Source organism: Peromyscus leucopus, chromosome 5 (genome assembly GCF_004664715.2).
Source record: "Peromyscus leucopus breed LL Stock chromosome 5, UCI_PerLeu_2.1, whole genome shotgun sequence".
Classification (NCBI taxonomy): Eukaryota; Metazoa; Chordata; class Mammalia; order Rodentia; family Cricetidae; genus Peromyscus; species Peromyscus leucopus.
The window spans coordinates 16,716,345-16,740,895 of record NC_051067.1 but is presented as its reverse complement, the minus strand read 5'-3'; the positions used below and the strand labels follow the sequence as shown (position 1 = coordinate 16,740,895).

General features: G+C 38.7%; 1 protein-coding gene across 2 annotated transcripts; it reads right to left on the bottom strand.

The window, feature by feature from the left end:
- Nucleotides 1-245: 245 nt before the first annotated feature.
- On the bottom strand, nucleotides 246-22,975 carry Dek (DEK proto-oncogene). Of its 2 annotated transcripts, XM_028867674.2 has the most exons (11): nucleotides 22,868-22,975; nucleotides 22,305-22,464; nucleotides 18,889-18,990; nucleotides 18,543-18,652; nucleotides 16,840-16,934; nucleotides 15,817-15,937; nucleotides 14,278-14,466; nucleotides 4,557-4,695; nucleotides 4,106-4,254; nucleotides 2,042-2,110; nucleotides 246-1,628 (listed from the first exon to the last, which is right to left on the bottom strand). In XM_028867674.2, exons 2-11 carry the CDS (start codon nucleotides 22,453-22,455, stop codon nucleotides 1,617-1,619), a joined length of 1,137 nt encoding a protein of 378 aa, XP_028723507.1. In that variant the 5' UTR covers nucleotides 22,456-22,464; nucleotides 22,868-22,975; the 3' UTR covers nucleotides 246-1,616. The 2 variants fall into 2 exon arrangements, with proteins under 2 accessions (XP_028723507.1, XP_028723508.1); XM_028867675.2 differs by lacking the exons at nucleotides 22,305-22,464; nucleotides 22,868-22,975 and adding an exon at nucleotides 22,009-22,255.
- Nucleotides 22,976-24,551: the final 1,576 nt, after the last annotated feature.

The following is a 24,551-nucleotide window of genomic DNA, read 5'->3' as shown; positions in this document are numbered from 1 at the left end:
ATGCCTTTAATCCCAGCACTCGGGAGGCAGAGCCAGGTGGATCTCTCTGAGTTTGAGGCCAGCCTGGTCTACAGAGCGAGATCCAGGACAGGCTCTAAAGCTACACAGAGAAACCTTATCTCAAAAAACAAACAAAAAAAGTGGTCAATTATTACTGAAGAACTCCAAGTCATAGAATTAGGAACTAATCCTCCCACACCCCAAAGAATAACACGAAAACAAATTGAAAGACTAAATACAAGACATTTAAAACATCAATTTATCTTTATTGCCAAGATTTATAACAAATTATTTAAAAGTAAAGGCCAATTTTTAGTCCCCATTTAGTTACTTCCTCCATTTCACTCTAAGCATACTAAAGTTGAATATGTGAAAATACCTGTTAATGTTCAACATTATTTTTAATATATTTGATTTACGATGTGAAAATTAAACACTCAGTTGGTACATCAATTGTCAAGCAGCTTATTTTTATAATTCAGAAATAAGTTATCAGGACAGTCAAAAGACAAAATTTAAATTCAGGGACAGTCCATGTTTATCACCTAAAAATCTTGATTGACCAAAATTTAAAATCAAACAGCCTTGATTCCATAATACTTTCTTCAAAGAAATTTAATGTATGGTTTTTGAGAAATACTTTCAAAGATACCTACATTGCCGGCATTACCATCTGATTGATACTTTTATACTATCTTCTGGCATTACATCTGATGATACTTTCAATCATAATTATGAAGTCAGGTATCTAATATTTATATGGTCAAAGTTCACTTATATATAAGCCAAGTGGGCTCACCCTTCCCCAGTTTTTGAAACTCTGATGTGTTGATTTTGGTTTATCCTCAATATAAAATTTCTATGACACTTTTAACATACCACAAAATTGATGACACTTTCAGGGCAAAGCAGAACTGGACAGTCCTTCAGTGCTGCAGCACTGAACTAACTGCTCTGTTATGCTGCCTGGCTGAACACTGACATTCTTTAGTTACAGGTGTAAAGACATCTACCTACATGAGTTTAAAAATTGATCTGCACAAAAGAAATTTAAAAAAAAATTATATACAACAAATTGGTTTTTAAAAATACAAAAATAACATCTGTCACTTCTGTCATGCTGACAACCTGACATATATACGCATGCATGAAAAGTTCCAACTCGGTCATCTGAACAGCTGTGCTCTAATATGATGAAGAAACTGCCACTATGTTTTCACACTGACAGAAGGTGTATTCAAAATATCTCATATACTAAATACTGCAATAGTCTCTGCACGTATAAATGCTGGTTATAATAGTTTTTGCTTCAATTAAAAGGGTCTTAAGCTAACATTAAGTGCACTAAAATTCGTACAGTCCAGAAATCTATGACCTTACAAGAAAGAAATCCAAAACGTACAACTATAAAAAGCAAGGAACATTTACTGCCATGCAAGACTTTAAACTGAAAACTGCAAGGAAATGCAATTTAAAACAGCAAGCTCAAATATATGTAACACTCAAAAGGGTCAGCAGCGAGTTCTACCAACAATAGACTTAAAAAAGAAAATACATTCTCTTTGCTGGTATAAATCGTATCTTCAAATCTTAGAACAAGCCATCTGTCCTCTAGCTTAAGAGATTAGCTGCAATAAAAAAGAAAACCACTTTACCATACCCAACACACAAAATCAAGTATGCATACATCATAAAATCTTATATCATATTAATGTGACCTTGGGAAATCAGGTGAGCTAAATATGAAACAGTGGTTACTGCTGACCTTGGGCCTTGGAGTGATTTGCCCTGAAGCTAGTAAGTACCTCAGAAATACAAAGCTACCATGTGCACTATGAACCTATCTTAATCTAAGCTAAGGTTCTATCAAAACTGTTCAAACTTACTAAATATAGTTCCTCATCTATGTTTATTAACAACCCTGGGGCATCAAATTGTGATTTTTTTTTTCTCACTGAAATGAATAGTCAAAAAAAAATGCAATTTGATAAACTTTTGGTTTCTATGCCAAGTGATCAAGTAGGAAAAAGGAAATATTTACCTCTTTTACAGTTGTTTTAATGAAATCTTTCCTCTCAGTTAAATCATAAGCAGGATAATTTTCATATACCTAAAAACATTAAAAGCAGATTTAAAAGTCTGTAATACTGTCTTTGAATTAAAAGTAAACATGTAGATTTTAAATGTTCTCTGGTTCACTACAGACTTGCACCTGCAAATGACATTTAATAATACTGTATTCAAAGCAACAAAGTAAACAGACATTCTCAGTGCTTTACAACTTCAAAGTAGTACTGAATCAAAAACACAGGTAGGAAATATTGACAGGCTACCTGTGGAGTGTCTTTTAAGAGGTCCTAGTCTCCATAGCACCCAATATTCTGCTTAGGATTCTACAGTTTGAATCCAACCTCTCTACTCTATACTCAATCCTCTTAATCATGAAAATCCAAATAGTCTCATGAGTGCTTTACTCCTAGAACTTAAACTAACTTGCCCCCAACTTTTTTAGTCTCAAATCTATTATTGCTTATCTTCCAGTCGGAATTCATACTGAAGTCTGCAAGTACCCTGCAGCTGAACTCTTATCCTCATTTAGGGCCTATAAAACTTTTACTATAAATGGACAAGCAAGAAAATGTTGGGGCTTTGCTAGTCAGTCTTCTGTTACACCTATGCAACTGTGCAGATGTATGAGATAGATATATTCATATAAGTAGGTATACTACCAATATGAATAGGTGTAGCTGCATTATAAATTACTATACACCAACCACAGATCGCCCTCTCTTCTGTCCTCCCTTCCCCTCCCCAAATTACTGCTTCTTACAGTCATTATTTCAGTGATTCTGTCATTGTTCAACAATAAAGCAGTGGTTCTTAACCTGGGAGTTGAATGACCCTTTCACATGAATCACCTAAGACCATCAGAAAACAGATATTTACATTACAATTCATAACAGCAGCAAAATTGTAGTTATGAAGTAGCAACAAAAATAATTTTATAACTGGGCGTCACAATGTTAAGTATATTAAATAAAGGGTTGAAGCATGAGGAAGGTTGAGAACCACTGCTGTAGAGAAAAAGGTTTATTATTTTGTTATTCTATTATTTAATTTACCTATTATTTTAGTATTTTGGGACTCAGTGATTAATTCTAGATGCTTTTCCATATTCTTTCAAGCCCTGGCCCCCATTCCCAGGTAGGAATGTTCTGTAGTGCTGTACTCCTACCAAAGTGTTCCAACAGTTTGCACACACAGCCCTCTGATGGAATATTTTCCTCTACCTCACTAACTGCAGGCATATTTAAAGACAAGTAATGACTTCTATGCTTTCTCTCCTAAAACCTAGTCTTAGCTTGGCATGTAGTAAAGGCTCAGTTGAATTATCTAATTAAAAAAATAAATTCAATAAAAGCATAGACTATTTTACCTTTGATGTATTTCAAATTAAACTTTATTTAATCAAAAGAAACTAGATTTCTAAATCTCCAACTATACCTACAATATGGACAATGACTCATTCAAGACTAACACTTTTTTTTTTTTTTTGGTTTTTCGAGACAGGGTTTCTCTATGTAGCTTTGTGCCTTTCCTGGAACTCAATTGGTAGCCCAGGCTGGCCTCGAACTCACAGAGATCCGCCTGGCTCTGCCTCCCGAGTGCTGGGATTAAAGGCGTGCGCCACCACCGCCTGGCAAGACTAACACATTTTATTTCCTGAGAAGCATTATAAGAATTCCAGAGAAATTTAAGTTAATAATCTGGCACAGTCTTCAGCACACTAAGAAGGGAGTAAGGCGACTCCTATGATTCTCTTTAAACCAATACAAGCTAATGATACATCACTAAGTTTCCACACCAGGAAGTCTGGGCTGTGAAGCCTATCATTTTAATTTTATTGACTATTTATAAAAATGTTTAGGTCAGAGATGCATGACTATTTTATAATTACTACAGTATCCAGTACCCTCAAGAGGATCTGAAATAGTAATTTAATCAATACTCTCTGAATGAATACACAAAAAGATGTTTCAAATTAAATGGGTGAAAAACTCCATAAAGTCAGAGGGTAATAACTAGAACACGTGCTCCCAATCACCTCTTTGCAAATCTGCTTCATTGTGACTTCCTCCAAGTTAGCATCAGCCAGTAATTTCTTCACTGTTTCCTTTAACTCTTCATCTGTAGGTGGTTTTTTCAATTTTTTAATTAATGGTTCATCATCAGAACTATCTTCAGATTCAGACTCTAAAAGTTAAGATAACCCAGTGTGAATAATTTTTTGCATACCAAGGTGTAAGACATGGGGAAGTTTTTAAGTTTTCAAGAGAACATAAGCCCTTCCCAGTGATAAATCATTTAGTTTTAATTTTAAAATAAAAATTTACCTAAAAATTACATATAAAGCATGCACTGAAAATTTTTTAGCTTTGAAAACTGGCATGCTACTTCTCCCCAATGTTCTTTGCAGTTGACTGTCTTCCATACATACTTAAACGTGTACAAGCATATAGTGCTCCTAACAATTGCTGTCATCATTTCTAATGTACCTTTTTTGGAACTGTTTTGATTCTTCTTGGTGGTGCTGCTATCTGCCTTCTTAACATTAGCACTTTTTACAGACTTTTTACTTTTAGCAGCAGCTTTCTGTTTTACTTTTTCTTTTTTAGATGTCTTTTTTGGTGGTTGCTAGAAAGGAAAGGAAAGCACACATATGAATGAGTCACTACTGTTCTTCCCTCTGCTTTCTTACAGTAAACACTAGCTATCACAGCTTAAACATTACTAATTATCAACTGTTGAGAGGAATTATGCCCTAACACTTTATTTCAATGTAAAGAAGTCATCTACATTATTCCATTTAATTGGAGCTGACATATAATTCAAAATATAAATACTATTTACTGTCTCCTACTCTCTTCCCCCAACTAAAACCAAGCTACAGAGAGACTAGCTTTTATCTCTTGTGTTCACTGATAAAGCCATAACTTCTAATAGGTCCTGGTACACAGCAGTTGTTCAGTAAAACTTTGTGAATATATGAGGAAACAGACTCAATGAAGTCATCTTGTTCATAATCATATTACTACAAGCTAAGACTCAAACATAGACCTGACTCCAGAGCACATGCTCTTAAGCACCAATACACAGATTCAACAAAAGCTAAATGCTGGACATAAATTACAGTGTCCAAATTATAGCTCGTAAGTACTTTATTTCAACTTAAGTCTCTGAAACTAGGAAGAATTAATTCTTCATTTAATTAACATCCCCAAAGCAAAGTATTCCACGTTACAAAAGAACCTAAGATAAATTCTCATCTTTATACATTGAACTATCACATATAGCTAGACAGAATGTTTTACACTTTTGACTTTGGAGTTACATCATCACAATCAGCTTTTTGTTGTTTGTAAGATACTGCTACAATACATACCGAGACCAGTCTTGAATGCTCTTTCTGTCTTGGCCACTAGAGCCTTACATTACAGGTATGTTACAGCTCACTTAACTCTTAAAGACAAATACTGTGTTCAACCTGTCCTTCATATCAATTTGTTTAAAATCTAGGAAGACTCAGACTATAGCTAAGTGGAGTTAATTCAATTTTTAGTGTGTCTTTTCTTGGTTATATTACCATTGCAAATATCTATATAAACCTAGACTCACCCTGTATTAACTCAGTAATACTCTGTTGGCTGGGCACTAGCAAACCTTTCTAGTTTGCCAGCTACTACCAGTATATAAGTGGTATTAAGAAGCTGATAAAATATGGGAGCTTTACCAAGCAGTACCAATGACTAGTATTAGTTTTCCCACGACTAACTTAAACTAATATTTTTTAATTAGATGCCCACCTAGTTCATATAAACTGCAGTAGGCTCTTAAAGGGAATAATAAAGGTTCAGCTATTGTATCAATACTCTTATTACACAGAATCAAATATTCAGTATCACTCTTCAGTCAAAGGCTAATGAAACCTGGACTTTTAAGTATAAGAAACTATACTACCCAAATGGTTGTGAAAAGTAAGCAATAGAAACAACACACTGCACTGCTACTCAATCGCATTACATTAGGTATTTACAACATTTCCAGGGCCATAATCTAAGTTTATGATTAAACTTTTAGAAGGCATACACAATATGATTAATATTAAACCTAATAATTGGTACAAGTTAGTGGCTTGATAAAGTATAAACATCTGTGGTGACTAGGGAGTAGGGGAGGAAATGAAGCCACTCTTATAAAATGTTCCTTCTGGACAAACATACATCTTTCTATACTTAACAACATCTTCTAGAAAAGATAACATCCCGTGGCTTTTAAAAAAGACAACAAGCCTACTGTTGATTACCAAAATTTCTGTAAGAGCACAATCATACCACGCAAGTACTATACAACAAGATAAATTATAGTTCAGAGTGCAGGGTCTTGAGGCCCTACTCTCCCCCCTTATCAAATAAAGGAATCAATCTAAGTCTTTATGGGGGGGGTTAGTGTACAGCTTGTAAAAATACTTTTAATGATGCCTCCTGGCATATAGGAAACAATATCATCCACCACTGCTACCAAGTGCTTCCTTTTGTGATTTAGAAGTTCCTCCAGTATGCAAACCAATTTCCCCTAAAATTGGATGTTTTAAATAAGTTACTAAAAGCAAGGTTATCTATTACAGAATGGAAATTATAAAAGTGACACCTCACTAACCCTGACACATCACTTTATCACATTATGGTAGACATGACTTGACTCACAAACATCTTAATTCCCTTAAGTTTATAGTTGGTTTCACTCATTTTCATTAATCAGTTGTGAATTTTGTGACACGCTTCAGGTAGAAACTGATTTAGACTTGATAACTTAGGAAATACTGAAAACTGAACAGTGAACCAACAAGCTCCAACTTAGTTGGTTACCCAACATCTTGGGCACAGTAAAATAGCTGATGAACTCACATCCTGTCTTTAGCTCTACAAACGTTAAGAATCATTTCACCTATCCTGAAAATGAAGTTATTAGGTACAGGTGATTCTGGAAAAGACGAGCATTTCAAACATTTCAGTTTTGGGAAACAATGGACACAGTTTTAGCAGTTGAGGCAAATGAAGGTCACTGGTATTTGGAGGTAAAGATAAACAGTGGGACAGCTAAGAAGGCAAGTTAACCACATCTATTTAAATTTCAATCCTTATGAAAACCTTAAGAATCTAAAGCCAGGTAAAGGATCAACCCCTTAAACATCTCACAATGCTATCAATTTGATTCCTTCACATTGCCACAATACTTGGCCTGTAAGTCATTAATCCCAGCCTCCCAAAGCTTGGGGGTCAGGGAAAGTTCAAGAGGAAAGAAAAATGCATTTTCACAATGCTGCATCCACACAATCTCGTGCTCAAAACAAAACTAACAAAAATCAAACCAAATTCTTTAACTCATGATGAGTTAAATGCAGTAGTAAAGTACATAAACACCTTAAAGCTACTAAGAAGCAAATGTGACCTATATTAGTTCTTGGAAGAAAAAACCCCACTCACCTATGTGTTCCTTTAAGCTAGGGATGAAACTATATAACTAAATTACAGTAACAAACTAACTGGTATATCACAGCCTATTTGCTATATGCTAAATATAGATCTTTTTCTATTTTAGAAAGCAGTACTAAAAACAGATGTGTATTGGCTCATTCATTCCTTAAGTTACATTTGACTATACCCTTTTTCCTCTTAATACTATGTGGCTAATCCTCTCACTCACTAAAATATATAAGGATATATATGGCAAAAGACTGTTAATAATGTCTTAATCGCTACTACAGAGTTTAGAACTACTGTTAAGTAATTGCTATATAATTATAAAAGTTTTGAAAACTAGATAAACTTTAAAAATTTCTACCAATCCTAAAGTTCAAGTTTTTAGTCATCTTGCTAAGCCACACACAGCCTCTTGATTTGTAACATCACCATGTTCTGGTGTAATTTACATGTATAGACTGTATAGTTGAGAAAGGGAAGGAAAGACCATTGTATCAAACCATCAAGAGTACTCTTGCAATCCTCAAAACTAGGGAGGCTGAGGCAATACAACTTACAAGTTCAAGGCCAACAAGAAATAAAACACTTTAAGAAAAAAATAAAAAGGATCACAATAATGCTAAAACTATATAAATGAAAGTAAACTTCTTATTCCTCGAAAGACAAACAAGAGTTAAAAATTAATGAATTTAAGATGTGAAAGATTTTTTGTTGTCTGTTTTGAGACAGGGTTTCTCTGTGTAATCTTGGCTGTTCTGGAACTCCCTTCTGTAGACCAGGATAGCCTCAAACTCACAGCGATCCACCTGCCTCTGCCTCCCAAGTACTGGTATTAAAGGTGTGTGCCATCATACCTAGCTGTGAAAGATTCTTAATAGACACCTTTATAATTTAATCAAACAGATGTTAAGACTGGGTTGTTTTACAAAATGAATGTGAAAAAAATTAAGTAATAAGTTTCAAAGGGGAAAAAATACAGAAAGAGCTTGTTTCCAAACTAACTTTTCTTCTAAGATGTGTGTGTGTGTGTGTGTGTGTGTGTGTGTGTGTGTGTGTGTGTGTGTGTGTGTGTGTGTGTACAGGGTACCCCAAGGCCAGAAGATGGTATCTGATCCCTGGAGGTGGAGTTACAGGCACGGTGTTAGCTGCCTGATATGATAGTAGTATTGGGATCTGAACTTGAGTTCACTAGAAGAGCAGCAAATGCTCCTAACGGCTGAACTATCTCTCCAACCCAAAGGATTAAGATTAATAAGATAAATTTTCAAAAATTTGAAGAGGATTTTCCATGTAGAATTGAAAAATGGCACAAGCACTTTTTGCCAAAAACCCAAAAATCTTGTGAGAACAGGGCTTACCTATCTGTTATAGGCAGCAGGGCTCTTGAAGGAGGGTCACCAAAAAAGACGCCTGTCACAGAGCCAGAATTCTGTCCTCACAGCAGAAAGGTTGTACTGGGTGAACAGATGAACAAAATAAAAAATTACTTTAAAATACAGGATTCTTCTAACTTGGTTGAGAAAACCCAGAATGACAAAAAAAAAAAAAAAAAAAAAAAAAAAAGAAAAGAAAGAAAGAAAGAAAGAAAAAAGAAACGTACAATTCTGGTTAGAGTTCACAAAATGATGAAGTGTAAATGGATTTTTATCAAGGCAGCCTTTCAACTTTGATTTCCAACGAAAGATTAAATAGATTACTCAGTTTTGTAATTTTCTCCATTCAAATTATGAAGTTTCTTAGTTTCTAAAAGCATTATTAAGGAACAGCAAAACATGTATGTCCACATCCTACCACTATCAAATTTTTTCAACAACTAAAAAGACCATCTGACAAAAATTGTAACTGCAGGTTTCTCTGAGTTGTAGAATGTCTAAATGAACAACAAACCCACTTTTTACTGTCTTTTTCCTATGAAGTCAGGAAATGTAATATAGCTTCCAAAAAAGATGTAAATCCACATCAGATTTGCAGTGTAGCAGCCACTAGAAGAGAAGTACTAACACCTGGATCGTAGCTCACAGCTAAACAGTGAACAACGTTCTGGTCAGTGTCACAGACAGAGCCTCTTGTTAAAGGTATCCCTTCCAAGGGAAAAAGGCAAACACCATAAGACAGCATGTTGCTTGTTCTAGTCTTTAAACATAAAACCATTAAACTCTGTGATCATGATTAACTGATTAGGACACAAAGAAATCAAGATGGACTGAACTGGAAATTCACTACCTCCCTGCCAGCTAATGTTTACTGTTAGAAGATATGAAGACTACTGGGAGAAAACACATCAGCTATTACTCTGCTACAGAACACAGGTGCACCACAATAGCAATTCATCAGGCAACACATGCCCACTAATGATGGCAAAACTATTCTGCAGATGAACCGGTCTGAGAACCCACAACACAGGAGGGATCATACACCTGACAATGTAAAAACCTGGTCAAGAGCCCACGGCTGAAGAGCCCACATTACTAATGTTTATCTACATGAATATGTAGTCAAACTGCATGTTAAGTATTTGTGCTTATACCCAGATTACTGCAGCTCTCAGCCTAGGGTAGGCAGAAAAGCTCCTTTTTGCAGAGGATAACAGTTAATGCAATGAGTCTTATCTGGTCAAAGTACAGAAAAAGAGATGAGCACCCACCCTTAAATGGGACATCTGTGTCAACTCCCACCTAAGGCTCAGGGAACATTACAGAAGAAAGAACAGGATGAATTCAAGAGCTGGAGGATGGGGATGATTGTCATGAAACACAGCCATCCAGACAAGACACTACCATTGCAACCATGAACATACAGCAGCTATGAATACCTTCACAAGATTGGCCCTCCAACTTCACCATGGAGAGAGGTGACCACAAAGTCCATCATCCATCCTTTTTAGGAGCTAATGATGATTAATGGTTTCTGGAGGAGGAGTCTTTTTAATCTAACCACTGGGAAACTAGGTGGGAAGGTTTCAGAAGGAAAGATGGACACTAGAGGGTAATGGGAGGTGTTAATAAGTATAATACACTGCATGTTTGTTAAAAAAAAAATGGGAGAAAATGTCATAAGATACTATTCCTTCCTTTCTATGTCAATTAGAACTTTCACAGAAACTAAATCAGCCATAAAGAATTTGAAGTAGTTGTAAATTTAAAGGGCTTTTACAGCAATATAAAATTAGTCTTTTGTTCTTGTTTATTCATTTTTTCGAGGACAGGGTTTCTCTGTGTAGTTTTGGTGCCTGTCCTGGATCTCGCTCTGTAGACCAGGCTGGCCTTGAACTCACAGAGATCCGCCTCCTGAATGCTGGGATTAAAGGCGTGCGTCACCACAACCCTGCATAAAATTAGTCTTACTGGAGAGGAAATTTACTAAGAAGTCTATAAACTTTATTGGAATTGTATCTTATACAGCCTGTCAGGACAAACTCATGCAGAAAAAAATCCCCCTACATTTTCATATGACATGATTTGATGTACTTAATGTACACAAACCATTTTCTTCTTTATCCTCCATGGATTTCCATCATTTGACCTGGATTTCCTAGTTTATGTCACTGGAGAAAGAAAAACTGATTTACATTGGAATAGTTCACCTGTGCTTCTTCCTAAACTTTATCTTGGCAACAAGACTGGATTTAGAAATGGTACTTGGAATAAAATGTCTTCTTTTGGGGGAAGGGGGAGCCTTTGAGACAGGGTTTCTTTGTGTATTCTCGCTGTCCTGAAACTCATTCTGTAGAGCAGGGGGCCTCCGGCTCACAGTGCTGGGATTAAAGGCAAGTGCTACCATGCCTGGCTAAGATTCTAATAGTAATAATAGTATCAACTAATGCAGAATATATGTTGCCAGGCACTTTAAAGTCATTTAATATGGCCCTATGAGGTTGCTTCCAATTTTACTAATGGGAGATTGAGTAAAGAGATTAAGTAATTTGCACAAAGTCATATAGTGAAAAACCAGGGGAGAACAGGGATTTGAACCCAGTTTCCAAACCTCATGTTTTACAAAGACAAAACAAAAACAAAGTCTATATTTCACAACGACTTTTCATAATTTAACTTTTCATGATTTGTGCTTAATATTTAAGAAACAGTTAAGGACACATGGTAAATGAGCAAAATATTGAACAAGAAAAATAATTAGTTTAAAATTATGGGGACTGGGGCTGGAGAGATGGCTCAGAGGTTAAGAGCACTGACTGCTCTTCCAGAGGTCCTGAGTTCAATTCCCAGCACCCACATGGTGGCTCACAACCACCTGTAATGAGATCTGGCGCCCTCTTCTGTATACATAATAAATAAATAAATCTTTAAAAAAAAAAAAAAAAAATTATGGGGACTGGTGAAGCAGTTCATGCCACATAGGCATAAAGGGTTGAATTTAAACCCTACCACCCAGGCACAGTGATGCAATGGCTACAATTTTAGTGCTAGGAGATGGAGGAGAATCCCTGGGGCTTCCTGGCCAGCCAGCTTAACCTAGTTGGTTGGTATGGTCCAGGTGCCAGTTTAAGACCCTTTCTCAAAAGGGATGGAGACAGGGTGTGGTGGTGTATGCCTTTGATTTCACCACTAGAAGGGAAAAGGCATGTGTATCTTTTTAAGTTCAAGGCCAGTGTGGTCTACAGAGTGAGACCCAGGCTAGTCAGTGCTATATACTGAGATCCTGTCTCAAAAATGAGGGTTTGGGAGCAGTGGCTCTTGAGGGTTGCTCCCTGGCATCCATACACAAATCTGTCACAATTATGTGTGTACATATAAACACGTTTTCCTCTTAGGTATCAAACCATAAAATCTGAGCGTTCAGATTATTTATCTTCTTTCTACACCAATATACAGTCGAGGTTGGAGGGATGGCATAATGGTTAAGAGCACTTGCTGTTCTTTTATAAGACCCAAGTTTAATTCCCAGCATCCATGCCAGGTGTCTTAACAATCACCTGTAACTCCAGCTTCAGGGTATCTGATGCCCTCTTCTGGCCTCAGAAGGCACTGTACTCATATACACAGACACACATATGCATATAACTAAAAAAATTTTTAAAAAAAGGGTCTCACATTATGAAAGTACTCATACTTAGTTTCATGAGTACCTTTAATATTCTGACATTAGGAGCTAGAGATATGGCTGAGCTGTTCTTCCAAGGGATCTAGGTTTAATTCCCAGTACCCATACAGCAGCTCACAACCATGTATAACTCCAATTCCAGGGGATCTAATACCCTCTTCTGGCCTCTGTGGCAACAGACATTAAAACTAGCACGAATTTTAAGTCTCTCAAGCCAAATATATATACTAATAACATATTTATATAAAATAAGTTTGCTACATATCTTTAAAAAATTTATTTTTAATTATAGGTATGCATGTGTGTCTGTGCAAGAATGTGTAGATGAGTGTAGGTTCCTGCAGAAACCAGAAGAGGATATTGTAACCTCTAGAGCTGGAGATACAGGCAGTTCAACCTGGGTACCAGGAACTGTTCTTTTGCAAGAGCAATACAAGCTCTTAAACAACTCAGCAACGTTCCAGCCCCATAATTTACCTTATTCTTCTAATTTTGTGGTGTTTAGTAGATAAAAAGCATCCTTCCTGACCACATGAGAGACATCTGTTAGTGTTCAGAGACATTACTGGCTATTACAACTGTGCGGTGCTTCCCACAAGGAATTATCTAGACTATAATGCCAATCCAGGATTAATCAAACCTATACACTTCTATATATAGAATAAATTCTAACCCCTAAAGTAAAACAATAAAACATGGCATACTAAACATCATTAAGAACAGGAATGTTCACCTTCTGTACTACTTTCCCTGACCTTGACCGAGGAGATAGCAAAAGCTTAATGTCTTAATTAAGTTTTCCTCCTACCTAGTATGCACTTTGGAAGCATTTTACAAATATTTGCAAACAGAAAATGTTCCATTTTTAGGTGACATAAACTTCAATGCCATTACTCATTAAGTAATTCCCAAAAAGTTGGAGGAAAATGACAACCTTTAACACTTTACTTTTTGCATCAAATTAAATCAGTTCAGGTCAACTATAAAACATTAATATACTATGAAAAAAATCTTTTAAGAATGTGGTCCCATGGGCTGGAAAGATGGCTCAGTGGTTAAGAGCACTGGCTGCTCTTCCAGAGGATCCAAATTCAATTCTTAGCATGGTGGGGGCTCACTGTCATATATAACTTCAGTTTCGGGGGATTCTGATGTGATCCTCTGGCGGCTGCCGGTACCAAGAATATATGTGGTGCAAGGACACACTTGTAGACAAAAACCCACACATAAATGCTGAAATAGAAAACACACGCTCCTCTGTGTTAGTGTACAGTTTTGCTGCTTCCTTTACCATCCCCTCCTCTAGATGGTGAGAGCTAGCTCAAGACGCACTTCAAATCTAGGTCACAAACTCAACTGTTTTCAAACTTTAATGTTTGATGGGGGGATATAAGCCTGGTCAATTATTTATGTAGCTTCACAATGAAAAGGAACCGACATTGTTGGTCAGTGGTGGTGCGTACCTTTAATTCCAGCACTTGGGAAGCAGAAACAGGTGGATCTATGTGAATTTTGAGGCCAGCCTGGTCTACAGAGTTCCAGGATAGCCAGAACTACACAGGGAAACCCTGTCCCAAAAAACAAAACAAAAGAACTGACATCGAACTATCTGCTTATTTATATAGCAGGAATATTTCTCTCTTTGACAGAAAACAATAGTTAAAAAAATACATTTTACCTCCTCTTCACTTTCTTTCTCTTCATCTTCTGAAGACTCTTCTTTATTTTTCTTCTCATCTTCATCACTACTAGATTCATCTGACAGAATTTCAGGACATTTGGTTTGCTTTGACTTCCTTGTTGTTCCAGAACTGTTCCGTTCCTTTTTACCACCTTTGCTTGAGGATTTTTTGGGTTTTGGCAATGGCTTTATTTATGTAAACAAACAAACAAACAAAAACGAACTTATTAACAGTAACATCAATAAGTTATTTCTATATTAATCAACTTTTGATAATTCTCAACTCAAATTCTGTCAGAAAGTATTTACAGGCTTAGAGAAATCAACTTTAAATGTGTCAGTCTACCTAAAACTGCATTACCAGTATTCTCAATTGTCTTGTAAACACCTGGCAAAACCATTTGCAAAGTGTACTTTTGGTTCTGAAACAGGACTAGAAGTATGCACTGTAACGAGTTCAGGTAGTATTTACATTTGATCAAGACAGTATTTGAAATTAGACTTAATTTATTCGTTTTTAGAAGCACTAAAGATGACATTACTAGGAGTTTCTTGCTTTAATGAATTGAAGGAGTGGAAGAAACTATGCAGAGAAATAAAGCTGAATCAGCAACTCTATACCCTACATTTATAAATGAACTGTACCAACTCTTTCAGTAATGCCAAGTTCTCAGTTACATCCTTCGGTATGCAAGAAATGTCGTCTAAGTTAATTATGAAAGTAATAACAGACACGAAATAAGTAACTTGCTATACACATTCAGTTAAACCATATCCATTTCTAATCACACGAGGAAAACAATTTGATCAGCCAATGAATTTATTTTTAAATGCTTTCTTAGGAGTATTTGCTAAATTCTAAAATTTAAAAACTATGTAACAGTCTACATAATTATTTCCTCAACCTATTTCCCTTATTCCAGTGTCTTCCAGACAGACAATCCTTGAGCCCTGGTTTTTATCTTATGTGACATTTAGGTAGTTTTCTTAATCATTGTTGTTGCTGTTTTTTTTGGGGGAGGGGGAGCAGAGTTTCTCTGGGTAGCCTTGGCTGTCCTGGAACTCCTTCTGTAGACCAGGCTGGCCTTGAACTCAGAGACCCACCTGCCTCTGCCTTCCCAGTGCTAGGATTAAAGTGGGATCAAAGATGTGCATCACCACCAGCTACTTTTCTTTTGTCCCCCCCCCCCCTTTTTTGAGACAGGAGTTCTCTGTAACAGCACTAGCTATCCTGGAACTCGGGAGATCCACCTGCCTCTGTCTCTTAAATGCTGGGATTAAAGGCATGCACTGCCACTACAACCACCCGACTACTTTTCTTAATCTTGTACTAGTCATATTTGATTAGAAGGACAATATGTTATTTGATTTATATTATGAAAACATTGCAGTTCTGTCAATGAAAGGCATATATTTGAAATGCTAATGACATCACTGGCTATCAACACAATTCTGTTGTTAAATTACTGTTTCAGTAAGAGAAAGAAAAGGCTGTTAATAACCATTTTACTGAAATGGTAAATAACAAATCCTTACTTTGCCGGAAGGCTTTGGATGCATCAAGAAATTCAAGATCCTCTTCACTAGTTTGCTGTTCACGCCTGATCTCTCTAAATCGAGAACCTCACAGATGCTCTTTAGCATTGCATTCCTAAACCTGAAACAGAAAGCAGGGAAAAAACAAGGTGACTACACACGAGTTCTTAAGTATTCTTGATGCTACAAAGAGACAAGAGCTAGCAAAATCGATCTGTTTGTTTCCATAGCAGTAACAAGTATTTCCCTGTAGCTTATTCTTAGTCACCTGACCAGTGTACAGTCATTAATTAGAAAACGAGTATTTACCAATGGTTTAAGTAAACTCACTGGAAAATTACATAAGTTTCCAATACTAAAAAATTCATGGACTTGAAAATGGTTTAGGTTAGTGACTCAGCATTACAATGTCTTAATGAAGACCTAATCATTTCTATTTAAATTCTTTATCTATAGTCAATTAATAAACAAAAGTTCTAAGAGTGTGTCACTTTGTTAGCATTATGGAAAAATGACAATTTCTCATCAAAGAAATTATTTGCAAAGAAAGTTTAAAACACATTAATAAGCGTAACAGCAGGGAACAGATATACATTTTATTACATTTCCTTCAAACCTCATGAGCTTTGAATTCTGAGAGATTACCTATATCTTCTGGAAAATGAAAATTTAAAACTTTTCAAAGTTTTTTTTTTTTTTTTTTTCCCCCGAGACAGGGTTTCTCTGCATAGCTTTGCACCTTTCCTGGAGCTCACTTGGTAGCCCAGGCTGGCCTTGAACTCATAGAGATCCGCCTGGCTCTGCCTCCCGAGTGCTGGGATTAAAGGCGTGCGCCACCACCGCCCGGCAGAACTTTTCAAAGTTTTAAGTCACTATTTACTAGAACATAAAAAAATAACCCAAGTTGATGCTATGAAAGACTTGTCAAATTCTGACACCTAAATTAAAGTTAGCAACTATTTTAAAACACTAAAGGTAAGCTTACAGCATATCAACCAATCAATATTTACAAAAATTACTTACTTTTTCAGCATTTCTTCCTTCTTTTTATACTGGGTACTGCCCTTTTCAAATGGAAAGCCACTGAACTGACCCACATTCTTCTTTAATGAGGATACCTGAAAATATTTTTGTTATTGTTAATGCTACTATCCAGTAATGTACAAATGAAAAAAATTCAAAGATAATGTCTTTATTTTCAGATCTATCTTCCAAATTAAAACATTGATTTATTCAATAAACCTGAAAAGTATCTGCTACTAAGATGTTAACATTACAAAAATTCTACAACTAAATTCTTTGGAAAGTTTGGATCTGAATATATTTTCACCTAGCAAGTTACCATAATTGTTCCTTAGGTAGGTATAGAAAGTTACTAGTCAACAACTCCATTTTTTTAAAAAGCAAGTAATTTTAGTTATTCCAAAAAGTTAATGCCATTCACTAGTTAGGCGAATGTGTAAGTTAAGATTGTTGTACAAGCTGAGGTTAGTACATGTGAAAACAAACTAGACCATGCTTCAGACAGCCTTAAGAACACCTAACTTGTTTAACACAACCCAAAGCAAAGTTTCTGATTTCAAATAACAGTTATATGGGCTGGAGAGATGGCTCAGCGTAAGACCATTGGCTGTTCTGCCAGAGGAGCCAGGTTCCATTCCCAGCACCTATATAGTGGCTAGCTCACAGCCATCTTTAACTCCAGCCCAGGTGCTGTGGGATGTTCTGTATGTCAAATTGCTCTGATTGGTCAATAAATAAAACACTGATTGGCCAGTGGCTAGGCAGGAAGTAGAGGCAGGACTAACAGAGAGGAGAAAAGAAAGAACAGGAAGGTAGAAGGAGTCACTGCCAGCCGCCGCCAGGACAAGCAGAATGTAAAGATGCCGTTAAGCCACAAGCCACGTGGCAAGGTATAGATTTATGGAAATGGATTAATTTAAGCTGTAAGAACAGTTAGCAAGAAGCCTGCCATGGCCATACAGTTTGTAAGCAAAATAAGTCTCTGTGTATACTTGGTTGGGTCTGAGCGGCTGTGGGACTGGCGGGTGACAAAGTTTGTCCTGACTGTGGGCAAGGCAGGAAAACTCTAGCTACACCCAGGGGATCCAAATACCTCCTCAGGCACCAAGCACACAACAGACAGACATGTAGGCAAAACACCCATACAAACAAAACAATCCCTTTCTTTTCAAGTAGTTACATTTAGGGCAACATAATACCATATCACCTGGCAAACAACCCCCACCCACTTTTATGGGTGTTTCAACTACAAGGAAATATTTATTGTGAATGGCCAGAACATTGAAAGACAAATTTATTCTAATACAGTTTTTTTTTTCTAAAAAAAAAAAAAATCACAACAGATTGTATTATATAATTCAGATTTTCATTTTGGAGCATATTTCATTTCCTTTTTTGTTTTGGTGGTACTGCTGTTGGAGACTCAACTTAGAGCCTTGGGCATGGCAGATCAGCAATCTATCTCTGAACTCTATCCCTAGCTGGGAGGAAAAATAAAAGCCCAAGGTATTGCCTTGTTAATAACCAGCTACTCTACCACAGTATGTCACTCAACAGTCCGTGTCTGAATTCACTCACTGGTATTATACAGAAACTGAACTTGATCATCAGTCTTACAGGATTAAAATTATGGCTCTATAATAAAGCATCTTAAACGTATTAAGTATCAAAAAACATAGTAAAGATGTTTTCAAATGTCTTACTGTGCCTGGTCTGTTGTAAAGCAGTTTGTGTAGATTTCTAAGTTCATCTGTTTTTTTCTTACTCAGAAAGAAATGTATCCTTTCAATTTCACATAGTTTCTGACCCTTCCCTGGGGGAAAAAAAAAATCATAATTAAATACCCAGGCCTTTAATAGTCAGTTTAATGAAAATCATTCCCACAGCATACTTTGTATAACTTTATGCTAATAAGGAAAAATAATATTATGCCAAAATAGATCACTACTTCCTAAACACTAAGTATGCTGCTATTACCAAGTTTTTGTTAATCCCTTTTTTGCCTGAGTGAGCATTTTCACTGTAAAAAGAAATACAGAATAAACTTACCTTGTTCAATTGTAAATGGCTCTCTTTGTAAGGAAGACACTTGCATTGTCAATCTCTCTACTTTCTTCTTTTCTCTCTTGCCTTCCACAATGAGGCTCTTTTCTAGGAATTAATTGAATAATTTAAAATTTCTTAAATAACAAAAAGCTAAAATAATGTGTTAACTTTATAAACACGTGGGGAAAAAGATCTCCCATACCCAACAGCATACTTTCCATCTGAGCATGATTTAAGAAGCAAATAACATGAAACATGAAACACTGTGGAAGCTTTTATTTTTTAAGAGTAACATTTTACTTAAGTTTGTCAAGCACCCAGCCTAAAAACTCTTATCCAATTACATGTATCACTATTAAAATCTAGTTATTTGACTTATGAAAAATCAGTTTCTCACTTTTTGATACACAAGAGAAATGTATTTACATGTATTTAACATGTACTAGTTAAAATGCTTAGTATTTCATTCTGTTTGGGGGCCTTTGGACTCTTCTAGTTTTTCACACAAACATGTAATAAATTATTTTAAACAGTCATCCTACTGTATTATAAACACTAGAGCATATTTCTCCTATCTAATGTTACTTTGGTACCTGCTGTAAGATAGCTGGCTGGACATTACTTTGTAGTTTGATAATTATGTTCACGACAGCCATTAGTCAATCTGACAAAGTTAAATACTGTTTAGTCTAGACTTCTAAGAAAAACCCAGGAAATACATAATATATAAAGCTTAAAACATTGTTACATTTATCAAAAACTACTTACTTATTGATTGAAATCTAGTCAAACTATATTTTGTTGTAGGTCCTCTCATTCATTCAAATGAATGTCTATTAGGTCCAAAAATGTACCTAATACTCAAAACGATATTAAACATTTTTTTAAATTTCTAATAGTATAATGAAAACTACACTTAATGTAAAAGATGATAAAAAGAGCTTTATGAAAAATACAAATAAGGGTAAGGATATAGCTCAGTGATAAGACTGTCTGAAATGCTCAAGTCCCTGGATTCAGTAGTCAGCTTTGGGAAGAGAAAAAGGTAACAAATATAAAATTTGTGAGCCTTCCTGGCCAGATTGCTGGACATGCAAAGGTGCTTTCTGCCAAGTGTGGTGACCCAAGTCCAACACCCCAGAGGCCTAAGCCCCAGAAATAATATGGTGGAAGATAACGGATTCCCTCAATTTGTCTTTTGATCTTCACATGCACCATCCCTGCCACACACAACAAATAAAAACCACAAAATCCTTTGTGAGGGACTGGAGACATGGCTCAGCAGTTAGGAGCACTCACTGCTCTTTCAGAGGACCAGTGTTTGACACTCAGCACTATATGGCAGCTCACAACCATCTCTAACTCCACTTCCAGGGATGATCAGGCACCTTCTGGCCTCCGAGGGCACCAGGCCATGCACTTGGTATACATACATACATGCAAGCAAAACATTCATATACAGAAATAAATCTTAAAGTTTTGTGAGTTGAAGAGGGATTATTTTAGGGTGAGGGAGGAAAAAGGATCAAAACAATAGCATAGGCTTTATAAGATAGTTCAGATTTGGGGATATAAGGAGTTGCGAAGAATGGAGAAAGATTAAGTATGTTATAACAGCTCCTATAATCCTCAATTTCCTCTTGCTTAATCTAAGTCATTCACTTGATTTGGATCAGGATCTACAAACTAATAATTACTTAGTCCAACCCTGGAGCAGAGCTTTCAAACTAATGCATGCCCAGCTGTAACCTGGACAGTTCCTCCATGTCCTACAGAAACCCAAACACATCCAAAAGACCTCATAATCATCTCCAAGCTTGTTCATTTCTGTATTTTTCTAGAGAATAACAGTATCACTCAAACCCTACAGACAAAACCTGAGAGTCACAGTTCCAGATCAGCTTCTCTCATCTTCCCCAAATCCCTCCAAGTCTGCTAAAAACGCCTTAGTTCACAGACCTCTGTAATCTCACTGTCATGCACTTTTCCATCATTATACTGAAGGTTAAGGATTCTGGGCTAAGCAGAATTAAAAATTTACAATTCCAGCATCCCAAATACCTCAAAAGAGAAAAAAATGAGTAATAATAATGAATTAGTTCTAAAACTGTTAAGGGCAAACCAACAAAATCCAGGATTCTATGAGTTGTTAGCCTTCAAAACATTACTGCTTAGGCCTTTTATAGTGTATTTACATAACATCTCAATTTCTTTCTGCCCAAGGGAACTCACCACCCTAGTATCTTAACTTTGCCTCCCTAGGAAGACAAAAAAGTAAAATATCAGGGGTACAAGTGTTAAGAAAGTCTTAACAATACTGATATTGCAGCCAGCTTCCAATTACTATATTATAAATAACCTAAAAGTAATGTAAATAATTCTTATTAATATTTATAATTAAAGCCAGTGCTGTACCTAAATGACACACTCCCATAAGGTCTTAGGGCACGTACCACTTCAAATAAAAAGTATACTTTGTCTCCTTAGCCCATATTATATTTATAAAAAGAAGTAAGTTTGGGAAGAGCACTTGAACCCTGCGACCTGCTCTCTAGTCTGGCTGAGCTGTGGCCATCTTCACAGTCAAGCTGGACTGGACTAGTACTGAAAGCTGTGAATGACTGTGCCTTGGATATTCCGATAGCGGAGAATGTCTCCGGGAAACTGGTGTACCTGTAAAGGGACAGCACCAAGCATCCTGGATAACTGACAAAATACCCCTGCACGTCTCTAGGCTGGCTTCACAGCTCAGCCTCTAGTCAAATACTATTACCATCTTCCTTTGAGCAGAATTAGCTCCAAAACCGAGACAGCTGTGGGTTCGCTTTAACTTTCAGTTCAGTTTTCTCGTCTGAAACTACTTTCTCCAACAGCAGCAGCTTTCACGGGTGATTCCTAGGCAAAGAAAACGCTCCCACAAGAACCCTTACTTAAAAATCAGCAGATACACACAGTGGAAGATAGGAAAACATTTCCAGGATTAGCAAAAATACCTGTGGTGTTAGGTTACATTACGGACCTTAGGGTAACTTCAAAAGGTAAACGCTGCAGAATGAAATTAGCACAATTAAAACACTCGCGTAGCAACACAGCACCGGTGTAAAAGGCAGATCTCAGACTTACAAACTTCCTGCCGGATGACGAAGTGTTCTGAAGGCACACCGCGAAAATCCAGCTACACTCGCATCGAAACCCTGGCAGATACTCAAAAGACAAACAACAAACAAACAAACACCCAGATTCTCTGCCACTGATCGTTAGCAAATATACACGACATCAATCGCGTGAAACCCACCGCTCCGACTTGATGCCCGTAAGCGCCAAAAAAAGCAAAATCATTCCCAAGGGAGGAAGGAAGAAAAAAAAAAAAACTTTTGATGAGAAAAATCCACCCGTGAGGGATGCGCGTCCCTGCCCACCTTTTTCTTCCTCCTCGTCCTCGTCGTCGTCCTCTTCCTCCTCCTCGTCCTCCTCACTCTCGTCCCTGGCGCCCGGCATTTCGGGCTCCTTCTCGGACGCGGGCTGCGCCGGGGCGTCCTCTCCCTCTGCAGCGGGGGCCGCCGCCGACATGCTGGGGGCCTGCGGGCGGGGAGGAAGCCGCACGCTTCGGTTCCCTCGCTCGCTCGCTCGCTCGCACCGCACGACCGACCCTGGCCACTGCCCAGCGGGGGAAGCTCCCTTCCAAGTCGCCGACTCCGGTCTGTCACTCCACCCGCCTCCCCGGGGATGCCCGAGGCGGGAAAACGCGCCGCCCTCCCCTCCCTCCTCCCCCCCGCCCGCCCGCCCGCCCGCGCCAGCGCGCGCGCGCTCCCGTCCGGCCTGCGCCGCCCCGGGCCGGGCCGGGCCAGTCCGGCCAAGCCTGGCCTCGCCGCGCGTCCCCTCCCCCGCGTCGGGCCGCCGTGCGAATGGCCGCGTCCCTCCCCGCCGCTGCACCGCCAGGCCGCGGGGGTCGGCGGCCGCGCCTCCCCGCTGCCGTCCTCACCGCGGGTGCGCACGACGAGGCCGCCGCTGAGGAGTAGGAAGGCGCGCGGGCCGAGGTTCTCGCGCCGCCGCGCGCTCAGCTCCGCTCCTCAGAATCAACAAGATTTTCAAAATGGCGGTTCGGGAAGCAGAGCGGGAATGCGCCGGCCAATCAGCGCGCGGCGCTGGGAGTTGGCGCGCGCGGGCGGGCGGCGGGGGGCGGGGCGGCGGCGGGAGGGCGGGGCGGCGGCGGAGGCCGCGTCTCCGGCGGGCAGCCCGGGCGGGGCCGCGAGGGTCTCGTTGCCGCAAGGGGACCAGGTCCGGTTGCGGGCCGGGTTGGAGCCTGCTCGGCTTAGCCGGTGCGAGCGTGGCTTCGGACGCTAGGGGGCCTGCGAGCTCCTTGTCTCCCCCCGCTCCCGGCCGTTCCGGGAGAAGATGACCGAGAAGATGATCGGCGGTTCTGGGCCGCGGAGTGGGGTGGTGGCTGGAGGTGGCACAGAAGTCTCTTTTTACAGCCGAGGAAGGGGTTGACCGGGAGGCGTCCCGTTTGCCTCCCCGAGATCGTTCTAGAGGAAGGCTCCCAAATGTGACCTACTTGTGAGGATTCGCGTCGCCCGGACGCTGCCGCACCGTGACACGGTGACATGGACCCACTACGTTAAGTGCTCACACCACCAGCGACATAAATAGGTTTCATACGCGTGAATGTAAGGCAAATTCATCCTCTCCCTTTCTCTCCCCCTTTGGCCTCTCCTATAATGCAAATACGGTATTTGTCCAGTCCACACCCTCCCGTCAAAAATTCTAGGTAAATCCCACCTACTTTTTAGATTCCACACTTCAAAAACTCAGCATTAAGTCACGTGCTCTCCTACGTGTAATTGTCTTCATTTTCTCTCTACCCCGAGAACACTAGCTGCCAACTGGTCCTTTTTTTTTTTAATCCAGTAGACTTGGTGGAAATACGATTAGTTACATTTGTGGTAATGGACTCCAAGTTGCAGGACATAAATCACTTTTTTTCTTTTGTGTCCCTTTTTGAAACATAAGCAAAGTCTTGTTCTTTCTGCTTTCATGAGATCTTAGGTCAGTCACCCTTCCACTGATTCTGCTCACATCCCATGCACTCTCCTCTTTAGTTTGGATTGCAGCAGAGCCTGCCACTGGTCTGCCCTTCCAAATACTAATTTGCCTCCTCCCACTAGTCACACCCCCACCAAAGCAATTCTATTTAATTTGACACCCTCTTACTTAAAACCTCTGATGGCCCATCATACTTGGAATAACCTCAAAATTTCTTATCATAATATGCACGATGCTTCATCATCCAGCTGCTGACCCTCTGTCTGATAGCTCTCTGACATTGGTTGGCGGTTTAGTCACCCAGGACTTACTCACGTTCCTACCTTACACAAGACCGTCCTTCCTACCCTCTGGGCTTTACACTGATGGGGCCGGTCTTTCCTATTAATCTTCAGTTAACTTGCTCTTTCCCATCACTTATTTCTGCTCAAGTAGTTTTCCTTCCTCAAGACCGTCCCTGTTTTGACACGGTTCTCATACATTCATTTACAAGTATTAAATCCTCTGTCCATCACTAGAGGCTGGAGTTGGGTAGGTGCCTACCATCATGAAGTAGACTGTAGTTGGGACGGTGAGCGCACACACATATATTGTACAGTAGTGGCATAGCAATTAAAAGGAGG

Excerpts from the sequence above, each read along its gene's own strand:
- Dek (XM_028867674.2), bottom strand. The coding sequence starts at position 22,455 with ATGTCGGCGGCGGCCCCCGCTGCAGAGGGAGAGGACGCCCCGGCGCAG. Across the intron at positions 18,653-18,888 it reads GCCATTTACAATTGAACAAG|GGAAGGGTCAGAAACTATGT; the intron begins GTAAGTTTATTC and ends TTTTTCCCCCAG. Across the intron at positions 14,467-15,816 it reads ATCCAAAGCCTTCCGGCAAA|CCATTGCCAAAACCCAAAAA; the intron begins GTAAGGATTTGT and ends ACATAAATAAAG.